At 43.0% G+C, this 24,595-nt stretch overlaps 1 protein-coding gene across 1 annotated transcript in view; it reads right to left on the reverse strand.

Moving 5' to 3' along the window:
- The window catches only part of Slc25a12 (solute carrier family 25 member 12), a 96,026-nt gene extending 77,607 nt beyond the window's left edge, over positions 1-18,419 (reverse strand). The window contains exons 1-2 of the mRNA XM_040745561.1: positions 18,094-18,419; positions 17,103-17,156 (exon numbers count right to left, since the gene is read on the reverse strand). Of these exons, the coding sequence (XP_040601495.1) occupies positions 17,103-17,156; positions 18,094-18,105 (66 nt within the window). The 5' untranslated portion in view covers positions 18,106-18,419. The remainder of the gene's footprint in view (positions 1-17,102; positions 17,157-18,093) is intronic.
- Between the last annotated feature and the right edge of the window lie 6,176 nt (positions 18,420-24,595).

The raw sequence follows: 24,595 nt of genomic DNA on the forward strand, positions 1-24,595 counted from the left end.
AGTTTGGGATTGGGGGATATGGCTCACGGGTACAGCGTTTGCAGAGAGTGAAGGAGGCCCTGGGTTTGGTTTCTAGGACCACCAAAAGTGGTGGATGGTACTGTCCTGTCTTCAGCACGTAATTGAGTGTTCTCTTTTCCTGTTTAGAAAAGACAAAAGAGGGCTGGAGACATGGCTCAGAGGTTAAGAGCACTGGCTGTTCTTCCAGAGATTCTGAGTTCAATTCCCAGCAACCACATGGTAGCTCACAACTATCTATAAAGAGACCTGGTTCTGGCCAGGCGGTGGTGGCGCACACCTTTAATCCCAGCACTCGGGAGGTAGAGGCAGGCAGATCTCTGTGAGTTTGAGGCCAGGCTGGACCGCCAGCCTCCAAAGCAATACAGAGAAACCCTGTCTTGTAAAAACCAAAAGAGAGAGAGAGAGAGAGAGAGAGAGAGAGAGAGAGAGAGAGAGAGAGAGAGAGAGAGAGATCTGGTTCCTTCTTCTGGTGTGTAAGCATACATGCAGACAAAACACTGTATACACAATAAATAAATAAATAAATAAATAGATAAATCTTTTTTAAAAGACAAAAAAAAAGAGAGAGACAGAGAATCAGAGGGGGGCAGGGAAAGGAGATAGCTCAGAGGGCAAGAATGTTTCCTATGCAACCATGGGACCTGAGTTCAAATTCCTAGCACTCATGTAAAAAGTCAAGGGTGACCATGAAAGTGTCTGTAACCACAGCACATGGGAGGCAGAGACAGAGACAGGAGGATTTCTGAGACTTGTTGACTGCCAGTCTACCCTCAGGTTCAATAGAGAAGGTACACATGGGCTCTTACACACACACACCCTCCCCACCCCGCAGTGAGCACACACCACACTCACAAATATGAAGAGAGAAGAATGAATGGATGAAGGATGAATACAGATTGAGTACCCCAAAATGCTTGGGACCAGAAGTGTTTTTAATACAGATTATTTCTCAAATATTGGCATATAATAATGGGGAAGCTTTTCGCTGTTGTTATTTTTGTTTGACTTTTTTCTTTTTTAGGCAGGGTCTTTTTTAGGCTCCAACTCATTCCTACCACACCTGGCTTCTTTTGTTGTTGTTTTGGTTTTTTTGGTTTTTCAAGACAGGGTTTCTCTGTGGCTTAGGTTTCTCTGTAGCTCTTACAGACCAGGCTTGGTCTCAAATTCACAGACATCCGCCTGCCTCTGCCTCCCGAGTGCTGGGATTAAAGGCATGAACCACTTACAAAGTTCCATTGTTTCATACATACTCTTGAGGTTTAAATGAGAAATGTTCCCCATAGTCTGGGTATTTGAACACTTGATCCCTAGTTGGCGGCTGTTTGGAGACGTTTAGGTGCCGCAGCGTTTCTAGAGGAACTGTCACTCAAGTTGGACTTGGAAATGAAAGGCTTCCCATCACTTCCCATTCCTTATGCTCCCTGCTTGTGTTTGAAGATGTGAACTCTCAGCTTCCTGCTCCTTCAGCCACGTCTGCAGCCTGCTGCCATGCCTCACACCCATAATAGACGCTTATGTCTGGAGCCGGAAGCCCAAACAAACCTTTTCTTCTAGAAGTGGCCTTCATCGAGGTGTTTTATCCCAGCAACGGAAAAGTAATACACACACCTTTCTACACACAGCCTGAAGGTGACTTCAATTCAGTATTTCCAGTGTGCCTGTCTATTGATCTCAACCCATTATATAAAGTCAGGTAGAGAACTTTCTATGTACCTCATCAAATCAGGGTTCAAAACCTTGGATTCTGGAGCATCCCAGACTGCAACGTTTAAGAACAGCTATGTCCAACTGGCACACAAAGGTACACAGCAGAAAGTGAGACTGAAGAAGGCTTTTGGGACTGAGCCTTGGAAGGCCATGAAAGCTGAACAGGCCTTGAAGGGACCAGCCCCCTGCTTTAGCAGCCATGACCGGCTAACATGTGCTTGCCTGACCTTGCCCCTCCTCAGTCACTAGGAGGTCAGATGCCCTCCTTGTGGCAAGGAACCAATCAGAAGTCAGCTGGCAGGGTTGGGCGTTCTGGCTCTGGGTGTACTTCACATACAACTGCACAACAATGACACCAGAGCATAACAACCAATTGACCAATCAACACAGGACAGGTCGCCCAAGCCCAGAAGCCCACCAATCCTGAGACTGTTGAGTATCCCGAGACACTCCCCTTATGCTATCCAATATCCCCCCTCCACCTCCAGGTTCCCCTGGGTTTTTCTCCAAGCATCCTCCGTGGTGAATGGAGGAAAGGCCCAAGCTAATGGGGTTAGCTCGTTAAACAGTTACAATAAGACTCTGCTTTTACATCAAAATGGACCTCTTGGTGATTTTGGAGTTCAGAATTTGGGCACAACAGTCTTACTCTGTGAAGCTTGCTGTATCATGAAGGATTTTAGAGCAGAGAGAAACTACACCTGTGCTGTTCAGGAGGATGAAGACAGAGGACATGACTGAGACAAGGAGACCTCGAAGTGTCCAGCCCCACAGAGCCAGGTGAAAGTCCCTAAGCCTGGCAGGAAATTGGGAAAGTAAAAAGCCACTGTCCAGCATTTTACTTCAAACTGCGAGGACACCAGTTTGAAGAGAGAACACCAACACATGTCAGAGCTGTTAGTAAGAACTTACTTGCCCAAGCCTTCTGATAGAGAGACGTGTGTTCTCCAGGGCCTGAGCCTGGCTGCCAGGACAGGCTCACAGCCTGCCCAGAACACAGAGAAAGCGGGCCGCACCCAGAGAGGCCCCAGGATGCCCCTGACTTTAACATCCAGGAAACAGCAGTATTAGCATTAGCACAAGCTACCAAAGACCAGCAGCCAACAGGAAAACAAATGCTCTTGTTGACAGGAGCTGACAAAGGCCTTGCCAGTACCTAGGGTTACAAATGATGCCAGAGAGCAACTCCCAGACTCTCCCAGTCTACTTTAACTCAATTTTAATCGAAAGATAGAGTGTGTAGCTGAAGGGGGGAAGAAAGTCTTCTCCACGGCAGGGAGTCAGTACTTGACTTCTACAGAAAACAGTGAACTAATTAACCCATTAAATTAGAGGCAATTACTTGGCAATGTCAGGAAGCCTGTTGCCTGAACAGACAGAGCCAAAGAGAGTCCTGAATGGAAACTAGAAGCTATCCAGAGTTGGATAAAATGCTAAAACGAATTAGATAGTATACTAACAGAGAAGCGCCGGCACCACAGAGGCAGGTGACAGGAGGCTGCCCAGGCAGTTCTGCAGTGGGAGAGCACACACCTAGAGTGATCAGTGCCTAGTCCCTGCCCCTGCACCACACACACACACACACACACACACACACACACTCGTGTCTTTTTTAAAGTCTGTTTCTTTATTTGCATGTGAGAGAGTGCACACCCACGAAAGTTAGACGACTTCTTTCGGGAACGCGTTCTCTCCATCCACCATGTTGAGTCCCAGGGATCAAACTCAGGCCGTCAGGTTGGACAGCAGGCACTTTTAAAATCTGTGCCACACGGATCTTTAGAGGAGGACGAGGTTGTGTTTGAGTACAACCCTCAACAACAAAATAAAATCGAAGGTGTGTGTGTTTGTGTGTGATGTGTTTAAACCCAAAGCACTTTAAAATGTAGTTTTTAAAGTAAGTATGAACCACTTACTTTAAATAACCTACTTTTAATGCCTCTTTTAATTCACTGCTAATAATGGGGTTGGATTTGGGCTATTATTTTCTTTAGGTTTTTTTAGGATTTTTGTTCTTGTTTTGAGGCAGGGTCTCATGTAGCCCAGGCTGGCCTTTGACACGCTATGTAGCCAAAGGTGACCCTTGAACTCCTTGATCTTCCTGTCTCCACACAGGCACCACTAACCAGCCTGGCAATAATGTTGTAGACGGATTTCTATTTCTATAGGAGTAAAGATAGTACGTGGTAGTACTGCCATTTAGGCTTCGCAACAGGGAGCCTGAGGCCAGCCTGAGCTATACGGTGAGCAAGATCCTCTCTCTCTCTCTCTCTCTCTCTCTCTCTCTCTCTCTCTCTCTCTCTCTCTCTCTCTCTCTCTCTCTCTCTCTCTCACACACACACAGAAAGAGAGAGAGAGAATCTCTGTATGTGTGAGAGAGAGAGAAAGACAGAGAGGGGGAGAGAGAGAGAGAGAGAGAGAGGAGAGAAGATACACATAAGGTAATATCAGAATTGAAATTAAAAATATCAAGGGCCTGCTGGGCGTTGGTGGTACATGCCTTTAATCCTAGCACTCGGGAGGCAGAGGCAGATAGATCTCTGTGAGTTCGAGGCCAGCCTGGTCTACTGAGTGAGTTCCAGGACAGGCTCCAAAAACAATACAGAGAAACCCTGTCTCGAAAAAAAAAATCTAGGTCCTCAATGAGGCCTTCTCTCTATGCTAATAATCTTGGATATTTACATAAAAATGGCAAAAGAGATTTAAAATAGTATTTGAGGGCTCAGCTGTTAAGAGCTTGTGCTGTTCAGCTGGGCAGTGGTGCACGCCCTTAGTCTTAGCGCTAGGCAGAGGCAGTTAGATCTGTGAGTTTGAGGCCAGCCTGGATTCCAGAACGGCCAGGACTACACTGATGCCCTGTCTTGAAAACGCTTAATGAATCAATTAAAATCTTTAAAAATAAAGCTTGCAGTCTTCCAAAACAATATTATGCTAAAGATTTACTATCCTAAGTAATAGTTTTATCACACCTTTTCCATTTTTGTTATTTCAAAGAGTAAACTAAAATGGCTTGAAATAAAATTGCAGACTATTATATCCTTACACCAAATAATCACTTGCCATTTTAAAGATGCCTCTTAAGCAGTTGTAAATCCCTCCTGGGCAAGAAGGCAAGGGCACATGAAAGACATCCACAAGAAGCAGCTCACAGAAGCTGACAAAAAATAAGTGAGCTAGTTCCCAGATTAAACTTTTTCAACCCAAGTCAAGCATTTGGAATGCAAACATGCACACCGTTTTTGACATTTCCAGAAACATTTACATTGACACAAAGTACAGTTCCCATGGGTCTGAGAAGGCCTTGGCAGCCTCAGGCTTGAAAAACAAAATAGACCTTACGAGAGCCTGGAGTCCTCATGTATGTAATCAAAATCACATATTAAAATTGGCAGAGTTTCGTATACAAAAGCATGTTGTAATTACACTGAACTGTCTGCTGCCTGAGGGGAGAAACCCGTGCCACCCTGAAACGGTTGGCCTTTTGAAGCCAAAAGATGAATACATCAAGGCCTCCCCTGACTGGCATAAACTGGAGAGCAGAAACTTCCTTGCAATTTACTAACATTAACCATAGGTGACCTTTCAAATACATGACACCCACCTTACAAGCTAACTGCATTAATTACAGCCTCCAAAGCACTCACACAGCTCCAAATTTCTACTAAGGGGGGTGGGGGCGGAGGGAAAGGACTATCTCAAAAATTCATAACTGAAACAATTTTTGTAAAAAGTCTCAAGTGACAAGAAGTAATCTATTTCAGTGGTGTAAGTGTAAAAAACAAATTCATTGATATTTTGATTCAAATGTGTGTGTCTATACAAATTATCTATTCATCTATTTGTTTGTTTATGTAAGTGCTGGGCATGGAAACTCATGCCTGTAATCCACTCAGGAAGGCTAACTCCCACAGCCTGACACAAGTTTGAGGCCAACCTGTGTTAACTGGCAACCTCCAGATCAGTGTAGGGTTACAGAGTAAGACCCTGACTCAAACAAACAAACAAAAACATCAGATAAATGAGTAAATAAACTGCAAAAATGAAGACTGAGATGTTGAATTTGGAAAGATGACTCAGCAGTTAGAGCGCTCCCTGCCGGTCTAGAGCTCCGTTCCCAGCACACAGGTCAAGGAGCTCACAAACAGCAGCTGCACCTCAGCTCCAGGGGACCTGTGGCCTCTGTCTGGCCTCTGCTGGGAACAGCATTCACAGGCACATACCCCCAAAACAGCCGTGCGTGTGTGCGTGTACGCGTGTTTGAACACACATAATAATTTATGTAATATATATGTATGTATTAAAAATAAATATAAATTTTTAAATTGTGATGTATAACAAATAGATTTTTTTATTGGTTCTTTTTTGGTTTTTGGCTTTTTTTTTTTTTGAGACAAGGTCTCACCATGTAGCTCTGACCGTCCTGGAACTCACACTGGGCTAGAACCCTAAGATAATATAATGTAACAAGATCAAACTTTTTTTTTTTAAGTATGCATACCAAAACTAAAGTCACATATCTGGAAAAACTACTTTTTAAGCCAAAAAAAATCTGTGGAAATCAAATCTGTTTGTCGTGCTTTCATCACAAGCCCATGCTGGGTACTATACCTGAGAGTTGACGCCTAAACAACAGGTCTCGGTGCGATGATGAGTAAGACACACAACAAGGTGAGAAGGATGGACAGTAAAACCAGAGTCAGAAACTGGGGACCTGAACCCCAAGCCAGGAACTCATTGGGGACTTTTCCGCCAATAAAATAAAATAAAAATGCAACTTATTTGTATGCCTTAGCTACTCGGGAAGCTAAGGCAGAATCACTTGAGAACAGCCCGGATGGCATCAACAGATTCCATCTCTAAATAAGTAAGTATTTCTCAGTTTCTTCCCTGAAAAGTAGTTCCAAGTAAAATAGCGGGCCAGTTGTTACAGGGAAAGGAGATATTTACAGGGAAAGCATTTGGAAATGGGAAAACACAAGTGTTGAACTCACAGCTCTGAAATTCTCAGAAACTGTCAAGGGGAGGGTCACAGTGCCCTCCTACTGACTTTTACCAAAACATGAAGGAGTTATTCGCCTTCCTCCAAACCGAGGTTGCCCAGGGGTCGACTTGCCAGCAGAGCAGCTGTAACTGCTCTAAGTGGCTATCTCTACATATCCAACATGCAGCTGTAATATGAGTCAAAACTGTCTCTCCATGACTGTTGCAATGGATGTGAACTAATACTTTAGAGTTTAACATCCTTCCAATTTCACTGACTCCAGAGATGGCATCACTGGGTTTGGTAACTAGAGATATCACACAGAGCGTTTCCTGTGTGGAAAAAATGAGTTATGTGAACAATGGAGGAGGACATTATGTACCAGGGCAAGAGCTGAGAGCATGAAGCTAATCTCGCTGTCCACTATTACTGCTCGAGCTTCCCATGGAAGCCAAATTTAGTTAGGAATGCGTGCCCTTTCACTGTACGAGCCGTCTGCACGAGGAGCAAAGATCACAGCACACCTGACGTGAAAACTTGTACAACAGCGCAACGTGGGAGTGACCTTATTTTGATACACTGAGTCAATGGGGGAAGAAAGCTTATTCTGTCATAACTGTTTCAAAGGGAAAAAAATAATTTTCTACACATGTGACAAGCAGGGTGTGGTGTCCTGTGTCTGTAAACCTAGCTCTCAGAAGACTGAGGCAAGAGGATCATGAATTTGAGCCCAGCCTTGACTACAGAGTAAGTTCCAGACAAGCCAGATCTACACAGCAAGCTCTTGTCTCAAAAACAAATGAAAAGGCCAAATTGACTTTTTAACTTCAAGAATTTCATTAAGTCATAGAAATACCTTAAAATACAATTTAGTGAGTAATATAAAAATTTCCAAGATTACTAAAAATCATGTGTTTAAAGGAAAAGCAGTTTCCTCCATTTAACTACTTATTTATTAGCTTTGAAATATTTTTTACATTTATTTATTGTGAGTATGGGAGGTGAAGGAACAGAACTCAGGTCATTAGACTTGGCAGAAAGCATCTTTACCTGTTGAGCCAACTCATCAGTCCAGTTTTAAGCTTTTTGAGGCAAGGTCTCTCTAGGTTCAAGGTTCAATCTGGCTTCAAACTTGTGGAGACACTCCTGCTTCAACCTCCTCAGGGCAAGAATTTCAGATGTTTGCCACCACAACAGGCTTATAAGGTGTTGGGGCCAAACCCAGTACTGTGTGCTTTGCAGGACAAGTACTCCACCAACCAAATTACATCCCCAGTCCCATATAAGTATTAAATTTACATATGTAACCTTCAGATCCATCAGAAACAAAATCCATTTGATTTTGCACACAAAATTCTCCAGAATGCTTCCGAAAATGCTGTTGCTTATTTTTCCTTTCTGTTCCATACATGTATTGAAAAAAATAGACAAAAAGATTTCAAAATTGGACTTGCAAGATGGCTCAGTGGGTAAAGGAGGTTGTCACCCAATGATGCAAGCCAAATGGCCTGAGGTCAAACCCCAGAACCCATGTAGAGGTGGAAGGGGAGAAACAATGTCACAATAACAAGTTCAATTAATTTCTTAAAAGATGGTAAAACTTAAAATGCATATGTTTTCTCTGTCCATTCTAGATAGTCTGTGTCAGCTAGGACAATATAATTTCTAACAGATCGGGAAGGAACTCGAGAGTGTTGTGAGTGCTGAACTAATGTTAGGGCTTCCAAAGTCATTCTCTCTTCAAAAGAATCAGAAACTTTGGAAATAAAATAATGACCTCAAAGAATCCAATAACTGGAACCAGGAAGCTTCCCAGGGGGTACTGAGTTGAGTAATTCCTTTGTACTACTCTTTAACAGTCTCTTGTACTATGTAACCATGGGAAGATATTTGTGTCTCTTTGATAATCAAGGTACAGTTCCTAGGGAGGTAGCATACCTTGATATTGTTAAGGTTTGATTGAAAACCAACTTTGCCACAGAACAAGAAGGCCTTTTATTCTGAGTGGACAGATGTTGACAAGATCAGAGAGAAAGAGAGAGATCAACCAAATGCAATGAATGAATCTAGCCTGCATCCCATTAGTTTTTAATATGTTTTGGGTTTTTTTTGTTGTTGTTGTTGCTTGGTTTTTTGTTTTGCTTTATTTTGTTTTGTGTATATGTGTGTCTGTGCTCACACATGTGCCCAAAGAGGACAGACAAAGACATCGGATTCCCCTAGACTAGAGTTATAGATGGTTGTGAACCACCCAACAGGTGCTGGGAACCAAACTCCGGTCCTATGCAACAGCAACAAGTGCTCTTAACCTCTGAGCCATCGCTCCAGTCCCATAAAAAGATTTTTTGAAGCATAAAATAACAGAGTGATTCTGAATGTACTAACAGTTTATGGTTAACCTATTATTGCTTTCCTGGTCCCAACTAAGCAACTGACAGTTCAGAAGGAAACAGCTGCTGCCTGCCCACAGCCTCAGATCTCCCAGCCCCAGAACTGTACAGGGTAATCACCACTGAGGTTAATAACATCTGCACATGGGATCTTGTGAAGACATTCCGATGCATGTCTTCAGAATGCACCTGGTAACACACACATGATGATAAACACATGTTAACAGTGGAGTCGCTTTATGAATTCCAGCACAGCTACCTAGACAAGACTTAAGATAGTATTCACAGGGAAAAGACGTCTGCATCTCTATGCAGAACTGGAACAAGAACCTATGTTTGATTTGGTTCTTAACGAACCAGGCACACTCTAGCAGTCACCTCACTTAGCCTTTATAAATCCTGCCAGCACTGAGTGTATCCGCTTTTAGTCAGAGAGAAAACAGACTCCAAAGGCAGTCAGGATACATACGTAAGGCACAATAAAAATGGGTCAAACGAGAGTTCAAACTCAGGTTGGAAGCCACATGGAGTGATCAATGCCTGTAACCCAACACATGGGAGTGTAAGAGAGGAGGATTTAGAGTTCAGGGCAGCACAGTGAGTTCAAGGTCAACCTGGGCTACCTAGTGAAATCAAGCCTATGAAAACAAAAGTCCAAACTAAACCAAACACACAGAAGTTAGAAAGCAAAACAAAGCACCCAGCCTACAAAGCCCACGTTGGCTCCAACTGGATTGATTCTGAGGTCTCCTGCTTGTGTTACCCAGTTCAAAATGTTCTAGGAGCACTGTTGACAGATAGAAGGAAAGGAAACCTCAAAGAATCAGTGTCTGCTCAAAGCAGCCATCCACAGGGACGAATGGAAATGGAAAAACCAGTTTACATATCAATATGATCTACTTAAATGTGTCCGGTTGAAACTGTAATTTCAACCATTCCAAAGTGAAAGGGGAGCGGGTTGTATTCCCTGTTTTCTATCCTGCTGCTAAGAAAAAAAAAAAAAACTAAATTCTTGACCTAGACACAAAGTCCTGCTGGATGTGGCTCCTTCGGTCTCACCTCTCACTGGCCTGGCCTCTCGCTGATGCCCACGGCTTCCTTTCTAGCTCCTGAACACAGCAAAACCACTTTCTGCATCGGAGCCATGTAGACAAGATCCCTGTGCTTGGAATTCTCTCCACCACTTCGCCTTGAGTGTTCAGTTCTTAGCACTAATACCCTCTCAGGAGCCAGCAAGGAGCCTCTTGAATGTGATGAAAAATAGTGGCCCTCCACCATTCTTTTTATTTCCATATTGTACTCGTCATTCCTCTTTTTTTTTCTGAGCTCATTTTACGTCTGGATCACTCCTAGATATTGGGGATCCAAAGTTAGGTCTCCACACCTGTGTGACAAGCACTTTACTGACCGCCGTGTCCCCAACCCTTTAATATCTCACTTGTAACTCTGTTATGATGCTGGTCCCACACTTGACAACACAGGCCAAAAGGATCCCATGCTAAAAGCCTTCGTAAATCACTTCTCAGTCTTCCTTCCACAAACAAGTAAACAACGTAGTACATAAATAAATATTTAGTGAGCCACTAAACACTCCTGCTGTCACAAAACCCTAAGAAACTCATTCCTGCTTTACGCTGTCACCACCTTCCACTTACTCCTCCATTTAAAATAAACAAGGCAGAGCCAAGGGTGTAGTTCAGTGGTAGAGCGCTTGTGCGGTGTAAGCAAGATCTTGGGTTCAAAGCGCAGTAAATAAAAATAAATAAATAGCACATAAGACCAAAAAGCGCACTTTCATGTGTGATAGTCCGTTGGTGCTAATGAAGAAAAGGAGAGAAATCAAAATAGTATTTGAATTCTGTATCTCAGCAAACTCTGGCCTGGAACACATAGTTGTATAGTGTCAACGTGTGCTGCCTTCAGCATACACTAAACCAATAAACGAACACAGAAAGTCTACCCACTGAAAAGAATTAAGAGCTCTTTTTAAAATGGAAAAAAAAAATTGCTACCAGCCTACTTTGTCCCAAAGCGAAGAGAGGGGAAGGCTGACCCCTCCTTTTGACATCCATCAGATTTGTAGCAGCCTGTTGTGCCCAACTCACCTTGCCTCGTATCCTTCTATTGTACACGTTCACTACTGTGCACGTCTGATGTAGAAAAACTGGGTCAATGATAGTGTGTGGGCGAGAAAGGCAAAAGGAGAAAGGGATAAATCAAGAGATGACTGTTATAAGGGTGGCAATGGTAAAAATCGTAGCTTGAGAACTGGTTGTAAAATTACAGCGCAGGTGAACAGCTAAGAATTCCTCTGCTGGGCTCCAATGTCATGGGCTTGGAGGGGCTGAGGGAGGGAAGGCAGAATCCTAGAGAGTGTCTTTATGTTGTTTTGTTTTGTTAGATTTCTTTATTGAATTGATGTGTATGAATGTTTTACCTGTGTGTATGTATGTGTGCCACACTGGTTAGATCCCCTGGAACTGGAGTTATCAATAGTTGTAAGCCACTATGTGCATGCTGGAACTCAAACCTGAGCCCTCTGTAAGAGTATCAAGTGCTCATAATTACTGAGTAGTACCTCCAGCCCCCAAAACCAAGAAATGAGAGCAAACAAAAATAGCTCATCAAATCTTGAGAAATAGAGGCAGGCGGATCTCTGTGAGTTCGAGGCCAGCCTGGTCTACAAAGTGAGTTCCAGGACAGCCTCCAAAGCCACAGAGAAACCCTGTCTCGAAAAACCAAAAAAAAAAAAAATCTTGAGAAGTAATAAAGAAAGAACACAAGGAAGCAGGGCATGGTGTCTCATGCCTTTAACCCTAGCCAGAAGAAACAGAAGCAGGCAGATCCCTAAGGCCAGCCTGGTCTACAGACAAGTTATAGGACAGCCAAGACTACATAAAGAAACTGTCTTGAAAAACCAAATAAATAAATTGATAAATAGAAAGACTGAAAGAGCACATGGGAAGAAAAGGAGTTCTTCCCTGTACTTGAATTAATGTTTCTCTTTTTGAAGCCCTTCATGAATTACACAAATGGCTCCACGAAGCACAGAAAGGTCTTTTAGCCTCACAGTGGTGGTAAGCGCCTTTGATGCCAGCACTCAGGAGGCAGAGGCAGGTGGATCTCTATGAGTTCAAGGCCAACCTGGTCTACAGAGTGAGTTCCAGGACAGCCAGGACTACACAGAGAAACCCTGTCTTGAAAAATCAAAAAGACTCTTCTATTGTCGTACATGACAAATGACTGTGTTGTTGCTTAAAGATTTGTTCTGGCCGGGAGGTGGTGGTGCATGCGTTTAATCCCAGTACTCAGGAGGTAGAGGCAGGTGGATCTCTGTGAGTTCAAGACGAGCCTGGTCTACAAGAGCTAGTTCCAAGGCAGCCTCCAAAGCCACAGAGAAACCCTGTCTCGAAAAACGGGGGGGGGATTTATTCTGGTTTTTTGTTGTTGTTGTTTTTTGAGACAGGGTTTCTCTGTGTTGCTTTGGAAACTGTCCTGGAACTTGCTCTGTAGACCTGGCTGGTCTCGAACTCACAGAAATTCACCTGTCTCTGCCTCCCGAGTGCTGGAATTAAAGGCATGGGCCACCAACACCTGGCCTTTAAAGGCTCTATTGAGACACAGTTTTTTCCATGTAGTTCAAGCTGGCAGGGAACTGTTGGACCTCAGTCTCCTGAGAACTGAATTATACATAAGTAAGTGAATGTTGCTATATTCAACTCTCAATTGTGTCCTAATATTTTGTTTTGTTTTGCTTGTTTGTTTTTCGAGACAGGGTTTCTCTGTATAGCTTAGGAGGCTGTCCTGGAACTGGTCCTGTAGACCAGGCTGGCCTCAGAACTCACAGAGCTCTGCCTGCTTCTGCCTCCCAAGTGCTGGGATTAAAGGTGTGCACCACCAACACCTGGCCTATGCCCTAATATTTCAAACTAAATATTTTCTGAGTATGTGAGAGTTGTAGAATATTACTCTAAGTAGGTAAAATGTGTTACTTTTGTTTATACTGCATTTATTTAACATGTAAAGATGTGCTGCCTTACCTGCCTAAGGTACCTGATTGGTCTAATAAAAAGCTGAATGACCAATAGCTAGGCAGTAGAGGGATAGGCGGGGCTGTGGGCAAAGAGAATAAGTAGGAGGAGGAATCTAGACTCAGGAGAGAACAAAGAGAAAATGGGAAGAAAGAGGAGACACAGAGGGCCAACCAGGCAGCCACCAGCCAGCCAGACGAGTACTAGGGCATACAGTATGATCTCTGAGTTCAATCAAGGTCAGTCTGGGCTACAAAAGCTAGTTCTGGGACAGTTATGACTACACAGGGAAACCATGTCTTGAAAAAGAAAACAAAAAGCCCTGAGGCAAAACGTAGATGAAGAGGAACAGGTTAATTTAAGCTAAAGAAAAAAAGCTAGCCAGAAACCAGCATAAGCTAAGTTCAAACATTCATATCTAATAATAAGCCTCCATGACTTGATTTGGGAGCTGGTCAGTGGCCAAAAGAAAGTCTGTTATATTTGTGCATGTATAGTATGTGTGTATATGTATTCACATGTATGTGGACACATGTGTGGATATGTAGGCCCTAAGTTCACATTGAGTTTCTTCTACCATTGCTCTATAGTTTGGAGATAAGGTCTCTTGCTGAACCCAGACTCTACTTTCCCTGTAACTGGATTATAGGCTGCATTTGCCACACCTGCTTGGCTTTTATGTGGGTTCTAGGCATTTCTGGTTCTCACCCTTGTATGGCAAGCCTCTACCCATGTAGCCATTTCCTCAGCCCTCTGTAGACTTCCAAGTAGCAAGATCAAATGATACTGAACTCACATTTCCTTCAGAGTACCACTCACCCAGATTACACTAACAGAATCATGGGTATTTTAATCTTTATTTATCCTCTTTGTGAAAGTATTACTTCCAACTCTCATGGCACTGCTTCCCCTAGCTCAGTTCCTCCTTCCTCCTCCAGCTAGGAGTGTCAGCTAGAGATTGGCTCCTTCTTCTCTGTCCTGTGGGTTTTTCCCCTTTCCCTCTCTTTCCTTTCTTCTCTCTCTCTCTCTCTCTCTCTCTCTCTCTCTCTCTCTCTCTCTCTCTCTCTCTCTCTCTCTCTTTCATTGTTGTTTTTGGGTTTTTGAGACAGGTTTCCTGGAACACTCTGTAGATCAGGCTGGCCTTGAACTCAAAGATCCACCTGCTTCTGCCTACCAGGATTAAAGGTGTGCACCACCACAGACTAGCAAAATAAAACATTTTTTAAAAGGTGGTACTTTAAAAAAAAGAATACACAGTTGTTTTCAGTTGCTGTAGTTTGAAGTAGACAAATCAGGAATAAAATACTAATGTGCTAGAAGGTAACGAAAAGTTGCTCCAACTAGATACAATGTACTCCCAGCAGATTTACGTTTCCCAAGGGATTAAGCGTCTTTACATTTCTTCTCTCTTGCCTGCCAATAATGCTGAAGCTGAGTATGGCGCCTCCTGCTTTTATTCCCAACACTGAATTCAAGGTTAGCCTGAGCTACATAATGAGTACCAGCCAGCCAGGGCTATGCAGCAAGATTCTGACTAGAAAAACTAGAATAACAACAATGATGTTTGAGTCAGCACTTTATGTTTAGTGCTAAATATAAATCAATAAACTGCACAAATTTTCAGTACAAAAATAAGATACAGACAACATCAAGATGTTTAGAGGACTAAGGATACCTTCCGCTGAGTGATATTCTACTCAATGGTAGAATACATGCCTAATATGTATGAGGGGCTTGATTCCCCAGCACCACAAAATAACAACGTGCAAAAAGATACTGATACTATGCAAAACAGCAGATGAAAAGCTAAAGTGTAAATGCTGATAGTTATGAGCTCTCCTACCATCACTGCCCACCCTAATCAACAAGACACACAAACCAGTAACAAATTCATAATGTGTCAAATTTTTTTCCATATGGAATTTTCAAAGTTAAAAAATATCCTGATTCCTATTTTCTTATGTCCTACTGTGGTGTCCCACATAAGAAGATAAAACCCAGGAAGGCTAGATTATTAGCTTAAGGGTACGAAGCCATAGAGACATAGGCCTGGGAATAAAACCTGTATTCCTTAAAAATTAAAAAAATTAAAAAAATGCTAGGCATGGTGGCATATGCCTTTAAACCCATCACTCTGGAGGCAGAGACAGGTGGATCTGTGAATTCAAGGCCAGCCTGGTCTACAGAATGAGTGGCAGGACAGGCTCCAAAGCTACACAGAGAAACCCTGTCTCAAAAGACAAAACACACACACACACACACACACACACACACACACACACACACACACACCAACTCAAGGCTGGGCTACATAGTAAGTAAGCCTTTATCTAAAAAAATTATCTTATTTTTCTAATTCTGTTTTCTTTTGGTGCAAACAATCAAACCCAGGACGTCAAACAAGGTAGGTAAATATGTTTTAAACCTGAGCTAAACCCCTGCCCTTACTAACTCCTTTTCATAAACTATGTTATGTTCATCTATGCAATCCCTCCCCAAAATAATTAAGAGAACTACATGTCTCAGATAAAAGTGCCATCTAAGCCAGGCAGTGGTGGTGTATGACTTTAATCCCAGCACTTGGGAGGCAGAGGCAGGCCGATGTCAGTGAGTTCAAGGCCAGCGTGGTCTACAAAGCAAGTTCCAAGACATCCAGGACTACACAGAGAAACCCTGTCCCAAAAAACAGGGAAAAGAAGTGCCATCTAACCTAGGCTCACTAGTAGAAGCTAGAATCTGTTCCTAAAATAGAGCCATAGACTTTTGGAATCGGAAGAACCTTGAAGGTCACCTTTCATTTTACAGAGGGAAATAGTACCCAGAAGGAGTCTGCCCGGGGTATTTACCTAAGTGTCTACATAGAACCCACATCGACAATACAAAATAAAAAAAAAAAAAAAACTCTCCTGAGAAAAACACAATCTTTAGTAAAATAGCTTAGAAATTTAAGAAAGCAAATCAAAAAAACTAAGCAACATTTTTTTTAAGTAAGTCCATAGTCAAGTCACTGATTCTAAAAGTAAGGTATTAGAAGGTAAATCCTTATAATTCTTCCTCTTTTGAAATGTGTGTGGACAGATTGCCTGTGTGTATGTCTGCACACCACATACATGTAGTGCCCCCAGAAGCCTAAAGCAGGTGTCAGATACCCTGGAACTGAGTTGCAGACCATTGAGTGTTGCCATGCAGGTGCTGGGAATCCAACCCAGGTCTTCTAGAACAAACAGTGCCCTTATCTACTGAGCTATCTCTCCAGCCCCTATCTTTATTTTTCAAACAATTTATTATTATAAGATTTGGGTGTGTGAGCATATGTGCGCATGCTCACACATGAAGGCCAGAGGGTGACTACTTTATGTAGCTAGGCCTCTCCTTCCACATATACATGGGTTCTGGGTAGAGAACCGTATCCACTGAGCTGCCTCACCAGCTTCCTTGCAGAAAAATCTAAAGTAAACATGTTGGATCACCACCCCCATCTATGGGTGTAATAATTAGAAGGGAAAGCACAACTATAATAGCTATATTACTGTACAACAAATGACATAGACATTTATGAGGAAGAAAACTTTATAATCTCAAATCAAGCAAACAAAAATAGTAACTACAGGAAAATGTCTTATGAACTCCCAATATAAAGGAAACCTTCCAATCAATTGTTAATAAAAATACAAACAGCCGGGCATGGTAATGCACACCTTTAATCCCAGCTCTCAGGAGGCAGAGGCAGGCAGATCTCTGAGTTCAAGACCAGCCTGGTCTACAGAGTGAGTTTCAAGACGGGAGGGGGGGAAGGGGAGAGGGAGGCTACACAGAGAAACTTGTCTCAAAACACAAAGCAAGAGTACAAACTACATCCCCCACTCCTGTTTATAAGAGTACATGGAAGTAAAAGACTTCTCAAAGTCAGAGTTTGAAAAGGAATAATGATGATGTTCTTTTTATTCTTGATGTAAAAATCCTTTAACTTACCTGTAGGAATATGTTTCTCAGCTCATGCGGATCACCTCGCTTGGTTGTATGCACCTATGAGGGAGTGGGGTGGGGGAACTGGTTAATGCTTAGTTAGAAACCATATAATCTCTTTAGATTATAGTTACGTCTGCTAACAGCATGCTTATCTTTTAAAAGGGTATTTAGTGTAAAACAACCCCAAAGCTTAATTGCTGATAACACCTGTCAAACTAGACATCTGTAGCTAAGGGGTGAGGAAAATGGGTGTGAGTAGCCTAAGATACAGCAAATGACAGACGGTACTTCCTCTGAACTAGAAAGGGAAACCAAACAATATAATCGTTTGCTTTATTCCACATCTACTAGCTGCACGGGGGCAACTACCAAGCTGTAAATCCAGAGAGCCTCAAGAGTGGAGCAATAGGAGACATGAAACACCTAAATTAATACCCGGGCCTAACAGCCTTTCTTATGGAAAGCAGTAACGGCACATCGTCATCTTGGCGACGCTTTCTCCATCCAACCTAAACCAAAGCTGCTACAAATACGGATACCTCCAACATCCTGCCACCTGTCACACAAATGTCAACCAGCGCCCTGGGCTGCACTGAGGCCCCAAATGACAACACCCACTCCCCTCCCCCACCGCGGATGCCCTGGGTATCCCCGGCTTTCCTGTCCACTTGTTCTCACTCCCTCTCCCATGCTCTACAACTCTGTGCTGGCGATCCCATGTACCTAAGGCAAAACACTACTCTTTTCCTCCACCCAACCGTGGTCCTCATGGGCCCCCTCCAACTCACGATCCCTCCTCCTTCCCCTCCCCCAGCCGGGCATCCTCTTCTCTCCGGTCCAAGCCCCGCACAGCTCTCCACCCGCAATCTAGAGCTCCGGGACGCGCCGGCCAAGAACCAGGCAAAGAAAGCAACGGAAAGAGGCGGGGGGCTGCACTCGGGGCCCTTGGAATGTCTCTTATGCAATAAAGGCAGCAGCAGAGAGTTGAAGTCACCTTGACCGCCATGCTGTGCTCGGAAGCCGGGAACGAGCGAGTGAGCGAGCAGGGCCGAGCTGTCAGGGCGCGCGCGCGCCACGGCCCGGGGCCGCGCCCGCGCTCTCTCCTGTCGCGGCGCCGCGCCCGTCTATATGCAAATGAGCTAGAGCGCGGCGGTGCGCACCGAGACGCCTCTGTCCATCCATCTGCGGGACAGCCGGACTGTCGCTCTTCTCGCGGGGGATACCGGAGCTCCGGCCGCAGGATCCAAAGCGACGCGTGAGCAGAGACGCTGCTGGGCCAGCCCCAAGTCCCAAGGCCAGGCAGTGGGTGTGGCTTTGGGCACTGACTTCAGCCAAAGTCGGTTCCCTCTTGGGGCTTAAAGGAACACTTGGGGCCTGTATTGAGCAAGGTTTGGAAACATCTGAGTGCTTGGACCATTAATAATGAGTTAATGACAACTAGTGATAAATACTGACTGGAAAAAAAAGATTAAGAACTACCTACTTAGTTTTTGGGGGAGAGAGAGGGAATCTAAGTAAACATAACTTCAGAAATAGGCTCCTGAATTGACATTCCCTGGAGTACACTTAATAGTTTATTAACAGACACGTTTCACTTTCTTAACCACACAAATCCTTTGTGCGATGCATATAGGAAACAACTTCATTTGTCTTGGGGCTGGCACAATGCTGGCTCTCACTTCTACATGAACACAAAACAACTCTTCATTTAATTTCCAGCTTGGCCTTAAGACAAAATGTCTCTGAAAATTGTGTCTTGCCATTAATATATCTGATTGCCAGGCGAGTAGTTTAGTTGACAAAGTGATTGCTTAACATGCAAGAAGTCTGGGTTCCATCCCCAGCTCAACACAGAATATAAGGTTGGGAGTGTGTGCCTGTAAAATGGCAGCACCTGGGAAATAGAGGCAGGATGACCACAATGCCATCCTGGCTACATAGGAGTAGAGGCCAGGCTGAGGTGCATAAGAAAAGAAAATCTAAAGGGAAGAGGAGAAATAGGGAGAGAGAAGGAGGAAGGGAGGGAGGGAGATGGAAAGGGAGAGAGAAAAGGGGGGATCCAAGGTGATAGCTCAGTCTGAGGAACCTCAGAACCCATTAAGGATGGAAAAGTAGCCAACTCCTCCTTATTTTCCACACTTGGGCTAGGCAGGTATGCATATGCACTCTAATAAATAAGAGAAAAATTTTAAATTACTAAAGAGAAGAAAGAAAAGATCCTATAAGGTCACATAGTGACATTCACTCAAACATTTCCTGAAATCCTCCATGTGCTAGAAATGGTCCTATTTATAAAATGTGTATGTAAATATATATAGTGTATACATGCATATATATATATATATAAAGACAGACAGTTTATTTATTGCAAGACCCTTTTTTGCCACCATTATTATAGACTATTTAAAGTTACAAAACAAAATAGTAATCTTAAGTACTGTATATATCCACCTTGCTCAGTCATACTTAAGTTGTTATCCACTGGCTTGTTACAAGACAATTTGTAACAAATTGATGGTGTCTGCTGCATTCCTATCCCCTAGCTGTGGGCTTTGTGTGCTAGTTTTTAATATCTTTTGAGGCCAGGAAAGTGTAGAAGTCTTTAAAAAAAAAAAACACAGTTTACTTATTCAAAACCGATCACTAGCCGGGTGGTGGTGGTGCACGCCTTTAATCCCAGCACTCGGGAGGCAGAGGCAGGTGGATCTCTGTGAGTTCAAGGCTGGGGTGGACCGACAGCCTCCAAAACAATACAGAGAAACCCTGTCTAGTAAAACCAAAAAAAAAATGATGACCTGGTTTTTTGTGGGTGGGAAAGAAATGATGAGATTTTATCTGGTTCTTCTCATTATAGTATTTTAATTAAGTCTACTTACTCACAAAGTCATATTTATGCCCTGAATACTTGTGTCTAACAATAAATATTGTGGTATTTGAAAGTATAGTCAAGTAAAAGCCAGTTCTCCAGACCCTTTGAGATCGTGTCTAGCCATACTTCATCCACATGAGGGTTATCTTCTTTCTTAAATGAGACCTGCTCCTTTAAATTAAAAAAAAAAAAGAGGCATAAGTAGTGATAGAAAACCTGGTTCCCACATGTGAGTGACTTTGGGCCCTTATGCTATGCATGGAAACTTCCCTCAAAATGCATTTTTAAAGGCTAAATATAAGACCTGCAGTCATAAAACTCCCAGAAGAAAACACGTGGGAAGAAGCTCACTGACATTGCCTTTGGCAGCCATTTCTTGCCTACCAAAGCCAAGGCTCAGGTTACAAAAGCAACAAAATGTGGGACTACATCAAGCTAAAACGCTTCTGTGAGGCAGAGTAAAGGGGGAAAAAAACAAGGAAAAGGGCAGCTCACAGGTTGGGGAAAATGTTTTCAAACTGTTAACATCCAGGATTCATTTTGAGAAAACTTATACAGCCTGGTAGCAAATATATCCCAATCAAACAGTGAATGAAAGACTTGAATAGATATTGCTCTAAAAATGGGTACCCACAAAGGGGAGCTCAAGATCATTGACCACCAAGGAAAGGCCAATAAACAAGCACTGTGAGTTACCACAGCCTGTTTAAACTGTTATTATCAAAAAAAGATAAAAAGCCAACAAGCACGAACATTGTGTAGAGATGGGGGCATTTTTAAAACTTAATAGAATCATAGGGTGGTGGTGCCGCACACCTTTAGTCCCAGCACTCGGGAGGCAGAGGCAGGCAGATCTCTGTGAGTTTGAGGCCAGTCTGGTCTACAGAGCCAGTTTCAGGACAGCTAGGGCTGTTACACAGAAAAACCCTGTCTTGAAAAAAACAAAGCCAGGCATTGGTGGTGCATGCCTTTAATCCCAGCCTCGGAAGGCAGAGGCAGGCAGTCTCTGTGAGTTCGAGGCCAGCCTGGTCTGCGGAGCAAGTTGGAGGGGGAGAGAGAGAGAGAGAGAGAGAGAGAGGAAAAACAAAACACAAAAAGAATTTAGTGGAATCATTATGGAATCCAGTACAAAGATTCCTAAAGAAGCCAGGCAGTCATGCCACACGCTTTTAATCCTAGCACTGAGGCTGAGGCAGGCAGATCTCTGTGACTTTGAAGTCAGCCTGGTCTACACAGCAAGTTCTAGGACAAGAGAAACCCAGCTTAGAAAAACAAAACAAAACAAAAAAGATTCCTAAAGATGTACCTATGCAACTAAAATCATGTTTGTGTGTAATTTAAAATGTTTATGTATATTCTAGATCCCACTTCTGGTCATATACTCACAAGACATGAAACTACCATATCTTAACTGTAACTACTCTCCAGTTTGACAGATCACAGCTGTCCTGCGGAAGGGAGCAGCCATGTTTTATATCCTGTGTAGAACCACTCCCAAACTGCTGAACACCCAGCATGCAGCAACCCTGTGGGTAGGGTGGGACAAGAGGGTTAGTTCCCTGATTAGCTTTGTATTATCTATTCTCTAGGCGTATTCTTGGATCTCTTTCACAATTTCCCCCAGCTTTTGGTGAGTGATGTTATTATTATTATTATCGTTGTTGCTGTTGTTTGGGTTTGGTTTTGGTTTTTCAAAACAGGGCTTCTCTATGTGGCCCTGGCTGTCCTGGAACTAGCTCTATAGACCAGGCTGGCCTCGAACTCAGAGATCCTCTGCCTGGGATTAAAGTGCTGGGATTAAAGGCAAGTGCCACCACCAACTGGCTGGTGACTAGTATTATTGAAGAATGGGATTACCTAGAATTCATCTCAATGCATCTCTCTACTGAACCTGGGAAGATCTTTATTATTTAAATTAATGTTTAAGGCTAGAGAGACAGCTCAGCAGTTAACAGTGCTTGCAGCTCTCAAAGAACCAGAGTTCAGTGTGTTCTCTTCCCCTCACCCCACTTAGTCTGGGTAGATCACATCCAACTATAATTCCAGTTCTAGCAGATATGATGCCCTGTTTTGGTTGCTGTTGGTGTGCACACACAAGCATACACACACACACACAGAGATACACACATACACATAAATAAAAATAACAACAAATCGTAAAACAATGTTTGGTGCAGCATTATTCATAACAACCAACATATACCAAGTGTTGGTGGCACACGCCTTTAATACCAGCACTCCAGAGGCAGAGGCAGGCATATCTCTGGGAGATCGAGGCCAGCCTGGTCTACCAAGCGAGTTCCAGGGCAATCTCAAAACACTACAGAGAAACTCTGTCTCGAAAAATCAAAAAAAAAAAAATATATATATATATATAGACAACCTAGGTAGCCATCAAATCAATGTATAAATGAATAAAGAAAACCTGATACAAATGACATTTGTGTTAATATTATTCATCCATTATAAAAGTAGGAGAGAGATAGGAGGGTAGTTCATCAACAGAGTGCTTGCCCAGTATGCACAAATACACAAGGCCCATGGGTTACCTCTCCAACACCACACACACACACACACACACACACACACACACACACAGTACCAGATAGACTTGGTAGATGATAGCACGTGGCAACATGCAAAAAGTAAAGATAGGAGAATTGGAAGTTCAAGACCAGCCTAGACTATGTAAAGAAACTCTGCCCCAAACAAACAAACAAATCAATTAAAACCTGGATTTGGTGATTTGCACAAGTAGTCCCTAGCTCCCTAGCCCTGGAGAGGCTGAAGCAAGAAGAATGCCTCCAGTTTCATTGAGACAATGAAGCCTTGTCTCAAACAAGATTTTAAAAACAAAACGAAAGACCCTATTTGTATGTGAGATCCTAAAAAAGAAAGGGAGGAAAAAGAAATGAAAGAAGAGGCCAGGCTAGGTATGATGGGAAGTGTGTCTAAGAGGCAGAGGCAGGAAGATCTCTGTGAGTTCTGGGCCAACCTGGTCTACATAGTAAGACCCTGCCCCAAAAAAGAGAAGAAAAGAGCTAGCTTAAAGACAGAACATAAAACAGTGGCTCTCCGGGATGAGGCATGTGCAGAAAATGGAGAGTTCAAAGATGCAAAGAAGTAATGGGTGCTGTGAACAAGTTGGAAGAGCAAATGCACAATGTGCACATTACAGTTAATGGTAGAGCAAATGCACAACACGCACATTACAGTTAACGGTAGTGCAAAAGCACAACACACACATTACAGTTAATGGTAGAGCAAATGCACAACGTGCACATTACAGTTATTGGTAGAGCAAATGCACAACACACACATTACAGTTAATGATAGTGCAAATGCACAACACACATTACAGTTAATGGTAGAGCAAATGCACAACACATATATTACAGTTAATGGTAGTGCAAATGCACAACACACATTACAGTTAATGGTAGAGCAAATGCACAACACACATTACAGTTAATGGTAGAGCAAATGCACAACACACACATTACAGTTAATGGTAGAGCAAATGCACAATGTGCACATTACAGTTAATGGTAGAGCAAATGCACAACACACACATTACAGTTAATGGTAGAGCAAATGCACAACACACACATTACAGTTATTGGTAGTGCTTAGGTTTCTGGTAAATGAGCAGATTTTGAAGGAAAAATGTGAAACGATTGATACATTTTTCTATAATAGTATCCATTTTAGAATGTATGTTTTATGAAGGGTTGGTGATGGGAGATGTCATTCTGTAAATCTGTCTCTTATTGGTTGTTGAATAAAGCACTCTGGGCCAATAGGAAAGCAAGATAGGTGGGACTAGGAGTCAAGGAGGATTCTGGGAAAAAGACAGGGAGACACTTTGTAGGCGGCCAGAGGGGTAAGTGGTCCGGACCCTTTTCTCTGGTAAGAGAAATACTTAGATTAACAATTATGGGTTAAATACTTAAATCAGAGATAGCCAGTGAGAAACCAAGCAAACGGCCAACAGCTTCATAATTAATATAGGGTCCTGTGTGTTATTTGGGACTGTAACTGTGGTAGGACCCAGGCAGCTGGGGGAGAGGGGAAGGAGAAACTAAAGTGGCTGGCAAGGAGGGCTACACTCTACAGGTTGGTGACTTTTTGTTTGCTTTGTTTTTGTTTTTGGAGGGAGGGGATAAGACAGGGTCTTTTTCACTCAGGCTGGCCTAAAATTCATCAAAATCCTTCTGCCTCAGCCTCCTGAGTGCTGAGATTACAGGCATCCATCACTACACTAGTTTATGTATTACTCTTTTTAAAAATGTTCTTTAAGCCAGGCGTTGGTGGTGCACGCCTTTAGTTCCAGCACTCAGGAGGAAGAGGCAGGCAGATCTCTGTGAGTTTGAGGCCAGCCTGGTCTACAGATCAAGTTCCAGAACAGCTTCCAAAGCAATACAGAGAAACTCTGTCTTGAAAATAAATAAATATTCTTTAAAAAGGCTGGGTGCACAACTTTAATCCCAGAACTTGGGAGGCACAGGCATGGAGATCTCTGAAAATTCCAGAACATCCTGGTCTACATAGAGAGTTCCAGGACAGCCAAGGCTATGTAGTGAAACCCTGTCTCCAATATATGTGTTTGTGTTTATATACACACACA

Source organism: Mesocricetus auratus, unplaced genomic scaffold (assembly GCF_017639785.1).
Source record: "Mesocricetus auratus isolate SY011 unplaced genomic scaffold, BCM_Maur_2.0 Super-Scaffold_100004, whole genome shotgun sequence".
Taxonomy (NCBI): domain Eukaryota; kingdom Metazoa; phylum Chordata; class Mammalia; order Rodentia; family Cricetidae; genus Mesocricetus; species Mesocricetus auratus.